The sequence below is a fragment of the Ictalurus punctatus genome, chromosome 26 (assembly GCF_001660625.3).
Source record: "Ictalurus punctatus breed USDA103 chromosome 26, Coco_2.0, whole genome shotgun sequence".
Classification (NCBI taxonomy): domain Eukaryota; kingdom Metazoa; phylum Chordata; class Actinopteri; order Siluriformes; family Ictaluridae; genus Ictalurus; species Ictalurus punctatus.
Genome location: NC_030441.2, coordinates 17272115 through 17282323, shown reverse-complemented (window position 1 = coordinate 17282323; position 10209 = coordinate 17272115). Strand labels below are relative to the sequence as shown.

General features: G+C 43.1%; 1 protein-coding gene across 4 annotated transcripts; it reads right to left on the bottom strand.

Moving 5' to 3' along the window:
• Positions 1 to 78: 78 nt before the first annotated feature.
• Positions 79 to 9922, bottom strand: ltv1 (LTV1 ribosome biogenesis factor). 4 transcript variants are annotated; one of them, XM_017457238.3, is made up of 11 exons: positions 9723 to 9922; positions 7806 to 7937; positions 7484 to 7717; positions 6923 to 7010; positions 6447 to 6582; positions 6062 to 6326; positions 5806 to 5933; positions 5533 to 5675; positions 4336 to 4388; positions 4020 to 4223; positions 79 to 738 (listed from the first exon to the last, which is right to left on the bottom strand). In XM_017457238.3, exons 1-11 carry the CDS (start codon positions 9723 to 9725, stop codon positions 625 to 627), a joined length of 1500 nt encoding a protein of 499 aa, XP_017312727.1. In that variant the 5' UTR covers positions 9726 to 9922; the 3' UTR covers positions 79 to 624. The 4 variants fall into 4 exon arrangements, with proteins under 4 accessions (XP_017312727.1, XP_017312728.1, XP_017312729.1 ...); XM_017457239.3 differs by having other exon boundaries at positions 4020 to 4220; XM_017457240.3 differs by having other exon boundaries at positions 6062 to 6299; positions 9723 to 9921.
• Between the last annotated feature and the right edge of the window lie 287 nt (positions 9923 to 10209).

The window sequence follows — 10209 nt, the reverse complement described above, 5'->3', positions numbered from 1 at the left end:
GGGGGGGGGGGGGGTGAAGCAAGATCTGACGCATATTGCAGAGTTTGCTTGGGTTTTTTTTTTTGTGTGTGTGTGTGTGTGTGTGTGTGTGTGTTAATTTCTGCCATCACAAATTCTTGAGATCCTGGACGGACCGTTTCCTGTATGATCGGGTCGTGTGCAAATGTACATCCTGAAACGTTTGGCACACGAAAACAAGGTTTATTTGAATTTCAATAATAAACCTATCGGAAACTCAATAAGGAGTAATGTTAGATACGCTTGGATCGGTCTGTACAGCCTAACTGAGAGTCCGACTCATAACAGCACACGAGTAATCCTCCTTTATGGATATTACCCCAGATTTCATGGTAGATTGCTCCTTAACCAGCGAGCAGTGGGTGAAAGAGGATAAAGTGATAAGACCATGTTAAGATGTAACTCAAGTTAATTATTAACAACGGACTTCGCTTCAATATCGGATACCAACTAATCAGGAGAATTCCGAGTGCCAGATCAGATATCCTTCCGTCCCAGCAGATTGTCCGTCACTGCTCTGCTCTTTATTCGGATCACCAAAGGGAAACCCCGCCTCTGATCGCGGAGCACGGCCTCAATCCGACGTGGCGCGAGGTCCGTCGGGGATTAGGAGAGCTTCATGCCCTGTACGTTAGCCCTCAGGCTGACCATCTCCTTCTCTTGCTTCTGTTTCTCCTCCTTAAACGCCACCTTGTTAGCCTTCTTCTCCATCCGTCGCTCCTGCCGAGGAAACGCAAAACAACACGTGTGCATTTGTGCTTTTTGAAGTGTCTGATTTCTGCCCTATTCGGCTCTGCCAGGATCAACAGTTTTAAAAAATAAATAAACAAACAAACAAATAAATAAAGATATGAGCTAGCATTCTGGTCAAAAATGAAACCTCGTCATGGTAACGTGATTCGGTCTTATTTTGGAGCTTCTGTTACATCCAGCCAATCACGATCCTGGACAAACCAGTCACTGAGGCAAAACAGCCAATTAACAAAAAACAAACAAACAAACAAAAAAAACAACAACAACAATCTTCCGAGTTAATCTAGTAAAAAGTCTCATGTCTGGACTATGAGGTAGGGCGGCTAGATGAAAACCCTCTCTCACAAAAAAAAAAAAAAACATTCAAACCCAACTATATCACCCCAAACCATGAGGCACAATGTGTTAGGATCTGATGAGACCAATTCCAAAAAGGTATAACACTTCCATATTTCCAAAAGATATGTTTGGCGCAAAAAAAAGCGCTCATCAGTAAAACACCACCACACCCAGGGTGAAGCACGGTGGTGGCGGCGTCACGCTTTAGAGCCGGATTTTATTCAGGCAGAACTGGGGCTTTTATGAAGGTGTCGGGAATCACGGATCGCTACAAACACCGGTCGATTTTAGTGCGGAACTTTCGGATGTCTGCTAGTTACGCCGCAGACGAGAAGGACTCTCACCTTTCACCCGAAGCATACATCCAAATCAACAAAGGAACATCTTCACCGAGAGAAGATTAACCACCTCGCCACAGCCCAGACCCGAATCCAGATAGAAATCCGTGGAGTGACCTGAAGACTGTAACGGAGATGCCCTCACAATCTCATGCATCTGGAATGTTCTTGGAAGAACGAGTGGGAAAATTCTGCCAAGTGAAGATGTGCCACGCCGATAAACCCTCACCCGAGTGGTGTAATAAAATCAAAACAGTGCTTCGACAACGTATTAGTTTAGGGGTGTGCACACTTATGCAACAAGGTTATTGTAACTTTTTTAAACCCCCCCAAAATAAACATTTCCGATCGTTTTTTCACTTCATTTTATACTCCGCAAGGTCACGTTAAAGTCGGGAAAAATTCAGACATGCTTTATCTCGGCGTCGTTCATTTACACCGCAGAAACCTGCCGTGTTAACAGGGCCGTGCAGACGTTTTACATCCCATTGTATATGGTGAAAAACTGTGCGCGTGTATGCGTGTTCTTTCTTTTAAAACAGACACGTGATGAGCACGCCTTACAGAAGTTTAACACCCGCAGCACACAATGAACACCATTCACCGCGGGGTTTCTTTATCAGCAGCATCTAACCAGATATAGCTTTGAGCACGCTCAGTGCCTTTTATTTACTAGCGGATGGAACTGAAGGAAGGAAACCAGAGGAACGGGTTTCGGCGGTCTAACGTCACAACGTGCTGGAGACGAGTGTGGTGCCATCTGGTGGCCGATTCGAACAGTGCAGGAGTTAGGGGAGCGTAAGAGCAGTGTAAGAACGGCGCAGAGTGAAGACGCCGTGGCAGCGCTGATGGACTGCAGCACAAACGATAAACCGTAGCATGGCCAAAGCACAAAAAAAAAAAAAAGTGTGCAGTGTGCTCTGATATTATTATTATTATTATTATTATTACTATTACTGTTATTATTATTAGGGATGAACCAGTTACCGGTTTCACAATAAAATAAGATTATCATGATTTGTAAAACTGGCGGTAAATGCTGTCCACACACCCGGCAGGAGTCTGAGGCAGGCGCAGCATGCAACGCTGTTGTTTTTTTCCCCGAGCGGGAGAACACGGCGGAAGGCCGTGACGGCGCTCGGGAGATTTTCCAACCTTCCGAGAGGCCCGGATTTGAAGTGTGGTCATATTTCGGATTTGATTAAAAACGCTGAGGGAAACGTAATAGAAGATGGAAACCCTGTCTGCAGAGCTCGCCAGAAGAAAGTCGCTGCGAAAGGGGGCGACACGTCCAATCTGCCGAGGCATCTTCGTCAAAACCTTCCACCCACCCATCTCTTCACACGGAACGCAGGGTGAAGTGAACTTTTTCGCTCAGAGTTGGAGAAAAGGATGAGGAAAAGTAAATAACCGGACAAAACATTGAATTGGGTTGAAATGGTTTCTTCTCTCACTCGTCATAAACGTCAGCTTCCACGAAGAAAAAGCTCCTAGCAACGGGCATGGCTTTGAGCTTTGAGACGAATGTACAAGTTCAACAAGACCGTAGCACATAAATAAGTGTGACATTTAAGGGATAACGTACATTCGTACCACTAATACACGGCTCATCATATCATTACGGGGACGTGCAATAGTGATTTGAGATGGAGGTTTGAAAATTGTACCGGTTCTTTATTTTTTTTTATAATCCATTGCGGTCTACAAAACAATCGTCCCGTACGAATACTGAAGTCTGGAGCTGGCGGTTAATCGGAAAATAAATAAATAAATTTTAAAAAATCCACAGTGATAGTTATCTGTCGTTATACAGCACGAGAGCGGCCTCTAGAGGCGAAATAAAAACCATGACTGACTTAATTTCGACGTGTTATTTGAAGTGTTTTTGATTCGTTTTGGACGTCTCTTTTTATTTGTTATTCGGAGCGTTACTTTTCAGTTCAGTTTGGATGTATATTTTATTTGCTTTAATATTAACTAATAGCTAATACATATTACTTATTTCATTTAAAAAAAAGTACAATCCATTTTCATGGTGCAGTCAGTGCTGTTTATTTATCGTAAAAAAGTTCAGTAATATTTTACTTCGAGTGTTATGTTTTCATTCAGTATTGATTTTAAAAACTATTTTAAATCGGTTATCGGCAGGTAGGTAACTTGGTTATCGGTATCGGTAAAATCCACCACCGGTACACCTCTCAATTTTTTTCTCCCTATTTAACGTTAGCCAGCCTGTTTGCTACAGTCTGTGACAGACCCGAACCTTTCTCTAATAACAAGTTTCCACCAGAGGGGTCTCCAAATCTAAATCCTTCAAATCCAAGTTAAATTCTACTGCTTTATGTTTGCTTTCAGATTAATCTCAAAAAAGAAACAAACAAAAAGGTTCACGTGGAGGAATAATAGTGCTTATTTTCAGACAGCAGTGACTGAATCATAAATAACTATTGCGAGGTGAAATTATACAAACCGCCTACTTACACGGTCATAACGTTAACGTCCGGCAGTGACGCCATTCCATAAAAGAAAATTAAGAAGACACTAGGGAAGACGCGCAGACAGATAACTTACCTTCCGTTCCTCTTTGATAGCTTGCTTCCTGAGTCTGCGGTCGTCTGTGCTCTCCTCTCGAGAGCGCGGCTGCGTGGAGACCCGCGGCAGGTCCGAGTCGTTGATCCTCTCCATGCGCTCCACCTGCTTGGCAGTCAGACCTCTCTTAGGCAGCACGTCCAGAGGAATCCCCGTCTTACTGGACACGCGAATCTGCTTCTTCTGCTGCAACACACACACACACTCAATACACCGTGCAAAAAGCACTGCCTTCTAGCTAAATCGATGCATCCGGCCTGTATTCAGTTTACATTAATGCACGTTAATGTGATGTTACCCTGGGTGGGTCTTCGATCAGCTTCGGACGATTGTAGAGGTTTGAGTACGTACCTGTAAGAGAAGAGGGTTTCGTTAATAACAGTTCACACACACACACACACACACACACACACACACACTGTGTAACTGTTCCACAGTTCTGAAAAGGTTCAGACTGGTTTCCTTCCTGGTCCTTCACTTATCCGAGTCGTTCCAGAATTAAAAGCTTGAAGTTTCAACTATACACTCGATGGTATACACACCGCACAGCCATGACATTAAAACCACCTGTCTAATATTTAGAGATCGGCCGATACTGATTTTCTACAACCGATTACACATATTTGAATGTTACGAGCCTGAGAACCGATATCAGTTTTACATCGGTTTATGACGCAATGATAAAAGCACTGAACTGAACAAACCATTTTATTTATAACAGTTTTGTCAATTTCACTTCCCCCTTGCATACAAAACAAAACTCATTCATACTCCGATAAATAGAGTGCGGTTACTTTTGGGGTTTTTTTTTTTTTTAAATTTAAATAAAAGCTTTGATGAGGTAAACAAACAGGTAAAAACAAATAAAGCACATAAAAATAATCCTAACAAAGCTCAAATGAATAAATAAATAAGTAAACAAACAAACGGATGCCGTTATGCAATGACGGTCCTGCACGCAATTCTCAATATGCCCACAAGATGGCGCCATTCACACCTGGATCCAATATTACAAAACCGATATCCGATTATGGAAAAATGCTTAAATATCAGGAGAAATATCGGTAGATTTCTACTAATATCGTTGTGTGCCGCCAAAACAGCTCTGAGGCGCCGAGGCATGGACACCGCAAGACCTCTGAAGGTGTGCTGTCGTATCTGGCACCCAGACATCGTTTGAACGGCACATCCAACAGATCTGGGGAATCTGGAGGCCGAGTCAACATGTCATGTTCCTCGAACCTGACCTCAAGCTCTGACCCAGTCGTCTAGAAATCACGACTGGTTCCATGTCAAAGTCGCTCAGATCCTTACACTTGGCCATTTTTCCTGCTTCCAATATAAACTTCGAGAACTGACTGTTCACTTGCTGCCTAATATATATATATATATATATATATATATATATATATATATATATATATATATATATATATATATATATATATATATATATATAAAAAAGAAGCATGTTAGCGCAGCTCCGTTTACTCACTGATGATGGTCTCGCAGTCCCATTTCTCCTCAGGCGACTCCTCAATGACCAGTATCTCCATTTCCTGCTCTTCATCCTCCTCCTCCTCTTCTTCCTTCAGTGAGGGCAGTTCAGGAGGACCAAGCTGCTCCGGCGTCTGGATCCTGCCACACCAAGAGGAGACGAGGGGTTAGGAGAACCCGAACTTACACAGAGAGAGAGAGAGAGAGAGAGAGAGAGAGAGAGAGAGAGAGAGAGAGAGAGAGAGCGAGAGCGAGCATAGTGTTCACTCACTCTTTCTCCTTCTGTTTGAAGTAATCGTGGATGACCTCCTCCAGCCTTGTACTCGACGGGTCGATGTATCCTTCCAGCTCTGCGTTATCAAGAGCGCCGATTTCATCATCATCAAATTGCTCGTAGAACTACACACACACACACACACACACACACACACACACACACACACACACAGGGTATCAAATCACGTGTCTTCAGTCTGTACAGCAGAAAAAAAATGTAATGATGTAATAAAAAACGTAATAAAACCTACCTTTTCGAAGCGGTCGTCTAGGAGGGTGAGCTGCTCGTTCCTCCTCATCACCGACGACGTGAGAGAGTAATCTGTGAAGCGACTCTTCGTCTCACAGTCCATGAACATGAACCGTCTCCTGCCGGCTTCACCGTCCTCATCCGACACTCCGCCTGCCGAATCGTAGCTCTGCTCGTCGTCGTCTTCTCCGCTCTCACCCTCGTCCGTGTCCTCCCACTCATCATCATCATCATCTTCACTGTGGTGTTTAAACATGGTTCTTATTCTATTAAACAGATCATCCACCTCGTTCCGTCCGGCCTCTGTTTGTTTATTCAGTTCTGATTTCATACATAAAGGATTTTTATGAGCACGTTATTGAGCAGCCTGTGAACGTTGTACTCACCCAGTGTTGCCATCTGCTGACACGACGTCATTGGCCTTAATGACGAAATCGTCCTCCAGGATGTTCTCGGGGTCGTCGAAGTCAAAGTCTTCATCCAGAGCGGCCACGATGTCCGGGTCCATGTCCAGCCTCGGGCCTGAGACAGGAGGAGGAGGGAGGGTGTTGAGAGGGAAAACCCAACTTCAAAACATAAACAACTCGAATCTGATCAATCACAGGAAGCAGCTACATCAAAATATGATTTTAAAAATAAACCACCTCGCGTACAACAACGGTTACAGACTCGAGACCTCTGTCGTAAGCACGAGCTTCTCCTTGTACGGCGAAACCATTCGTTCGCACGTTCTCCCAGATGCGCCGTTTAGAAAAAATAATAATAATTGGACGAATAACACGTACAATGTACGTGCAACATTCAGACAAGGTGACGATATGGCACAAAAACATACCGTATAAAGGAACTCTGATCTGCTCACCTGATATCGGAGCTGCTTTGTTTAACAAACCCACTTCTTCCTCAAACTCGGAGGCAAACACAGACGACGGGAGCTTGATGGAGGCCGCCTGCGAAACACAGAAGATGTGAATACTGTACCTGGAGACATGAACTACTGCAACTACAGAAATGTGGGATGTTTTGTAAGAACGTGTGTTTTATAAGTCAGGGATTGATGTGATGCCCGTCTCCATACGTAATCACTGATTCGGTATATAAGCCTTTTCAATTACATACTATGTGGTGCAAAATTATACAGTGCGATTGAAAGTTTGTGACAGTGGCCACGCCTCCTTCACTGAGACAGACGCAGAGGTCACGCCTCCTTCACTGAGACAGACGCAGAGGTCACGCCTCCTTCACTGAGACGGACACACGGAGGCCACGCCTCCTTCACTAACGTACTGAACTCCTCTCACTAGGCATTTATCCAGCAAACACACCTTAATGCTCAACATCGTGGAGCTCGTAGTTGCAGAATGCTAGAACTTTCCAAATACATACACCAGTTTCTTCATCAAACTCTTTCAACAAGCCTTACAGGAATGGTCAGGGCCTCTTCCTTGCCCTGCTCGTCCTCATCTACTTCCTCCACCTCCTCCTCTTCTTCTTCTTCTTCTTCAAAACCCAGAGGTCGTGTCTCTCTGTACGGTCGTGGCGCGGAGACGAGCTCTGCGGGCTGAGACGCCTCTCTGAGGTGCTGCAGGTAGTTGTAATCATCGTCGAAAAACACGCCGTACTTCCTCTGCTCCTCCCTCCTCTTCTCCACCTCAATCTGCGAATACACAACAACCACAACATGAGCAACCTCTTCCCTGATAACGTTCAGCATCAAACAAAACACACACACAGGGCTGTCTGACCTTCACGGCAGGTAAGAGGACATGCTGAGGCGCTTTCTCGTCGGCCGCCAGCGGGTCCTTCTGACTCCTGTGCACCAGGTGGAACGACACAGCATTCTTCTTACTGATGAAGGATTTCTTCTTCCTGTGAGGCTTTACAGAAGAAAGAAACCGCATGTGAGGAGAGGTAAAGCATTTATTTTACTAGTTCACACGACTTATTATTAATTAATTATCATGAATATTTCTACTCGGTATCAGATAAGTGACTAAGATGTTCAACGTGATTATCTTTGGGAAGTAAATCCTAAGCGTACATGAGCATATCCTGTCCGTTAGCACGTCCGAAAGAATGAGCAAATCTATTTAAAATAGTTCATCTGGAAATATTGGTAACGTTTTTAATACTCACTATCGAACGTGGTTTAGTATTGTACAGGCATTTCAACATTCCTTATAAATACAGACCAGAATAATACAATAATATAAATACATCAGTAACACAACTGTAAGCAGCGATGACAGGGGGCCAAGCACCAAGGATGTAGTCATGGGTTTTTTAGTTTAATCCCCCACACACACCTTTTTTTATTTCCTACATAAAAACACGGGGTTCCCAAGTGCTACAACAGAAATCTGGAGTTCGCCGAGAGTTCGCCATATCATCCGGAGATCTCACGGATGACAACAAGCCAAGACAGCAGAATTAGCCGTGGGAGGGGAATACTCTCTCACAGTGACACTAGCCAATCATGGCCGTCTCTAACTGATAAATGATCGCTGGAACTAGTGGTTAATCGGGAAAAAAAAAATCCACACCCATCGCTTTTCCTGGTCGTTGCGGGAGCGCCTGAGAAAGGTCCGCTGCTGTTATACAGCATGAGAGCGGCCTCTAGAGGCGAAATAAAAACCATCACTGACTTATTTTTTCCGTTGTGTTATTTGGAGTGTTTTTGGACGTCTGGTTTTTATTTGTTATTTGGAGTGCTACTTTTCAGTCCGGTTCAGTTCAGTTCTTTTATTTACTTTAACGTTTATTAACAGTTAACATATATTAATATTTATTTCATCTAAAAAAAATAAATAAATAAAAAAAAAAGTACATTTTCATGGTACAGTCAGTGCTGCTTATTTTTGCAATAAAGTTCAATAATGTTTTACGTCGAGTGTTTGTGTTTTCATTCAGGATCAGTTTTAAAAACTATCTGTTGATGAATCGGTTATCAGCAGGTAGGTAGGTACCGCACGACTCAGTCACCGGTACCGGTAGAATCCACTATGTACTGGGAGACACTGCCGATATGACCATGAAACTATGAATAACATCACAATACCCTTTTTTTTATTATTTGATATTACGATACCTAAGCAAGTTATTTGTACTATGCGACACTGGGATGGAGCAAAATATTTCCGAGTGGATGATGTGATGTGGAAGCAGAGTCAACAGATGGACTGACTACAGATTTGAACTTTATGGACGCAGACATTTTAACTGGTGGATTGTTTCTCAACCGAGAAATGGCACTGAGATGTTTATAAGCCATAAACACTGCTACAGCAGATCTCTCAGCCCACATGTCAGGGTCACTGCTGTGATGAGTGAATGACAATGAATCCCTTTCCTGTGCTGTACTGATGGATCATACACATCACTATGAGAGTCTATATGAGAGATTAACCTAATATAATAATTCAAGAGAGAGAGAGAGAGAGAGAGAGAGAGAGAGAGAGAGTAAATATGATTGCAACACAAGCCGAACTATTTCCCAAACTCTTTACATTTCACCCCTAAGTTTATGACAATAATGAAATGATATCAGGCTGATTATAAAAGTTAAGTTTTCCAGCTGCATTATTACAGCTAGTGGATCTACAATGCTGTCTAACACACTCAGCTAGCTGGCTAACCTTCAAAATGCTCGGAAACTTACTTACCATTGTGTTGAAATGACTCGTTAAACCGCAAGTGTTCACTCGGCTTCTCTTCTAAACTTTAACTCAACACGAGTGACAATCGCTGAAAACCGCAAACTTCAGAAATAATAAAGTAATTCTCTAGTTAAAGCTCGTCGGGAAGTTGTTAGTGGAGCACATGCGTTTTCGGCCATTTCTGGACTAAACCATAGGAGCAGCAGGGAGGGGAACTATACCGATATAACAGTGCGTTATAAATGGATTCATTTTGCTTCGAGCAAGTACTGATTAAAATATACATATATAGTAATATTTTAGAATATCTTATTAAAATAAGATTTTATGGTGTAGTTATTTCCACATATTGCTCTAAAACGAACATAATTCAACAGGTATCACCTACGTGAATTTTGGTTTAGTCGATTCTGCGGCACGACGTCCAGCTGTTGCCAGGCGACCTCTAGCGGTGAAGGTTAAAAAGTCCAAAAGCGTTGGTAGAAAGTACATT

Bases quoted from the DNA above. Each gene is read 5' to 3' on its own strand.
- ltv1 (XM_017457238.3), bottom strand. The intron at 5,934-6,061 runs GTAGGTTTTATT...GTGTGTGTGTAG, and splicing joins TAGACGACCGCTTCGAAAAG to TTCTACGAGCAATTTGATGA. The intron at 739-4,019 runs GTAAGTTATCTG...TTTCCTCGGCAG, and splicing joins CTATCAAAGAGGAACGGAAG to GAGCGACGGATGGAGAAGAA.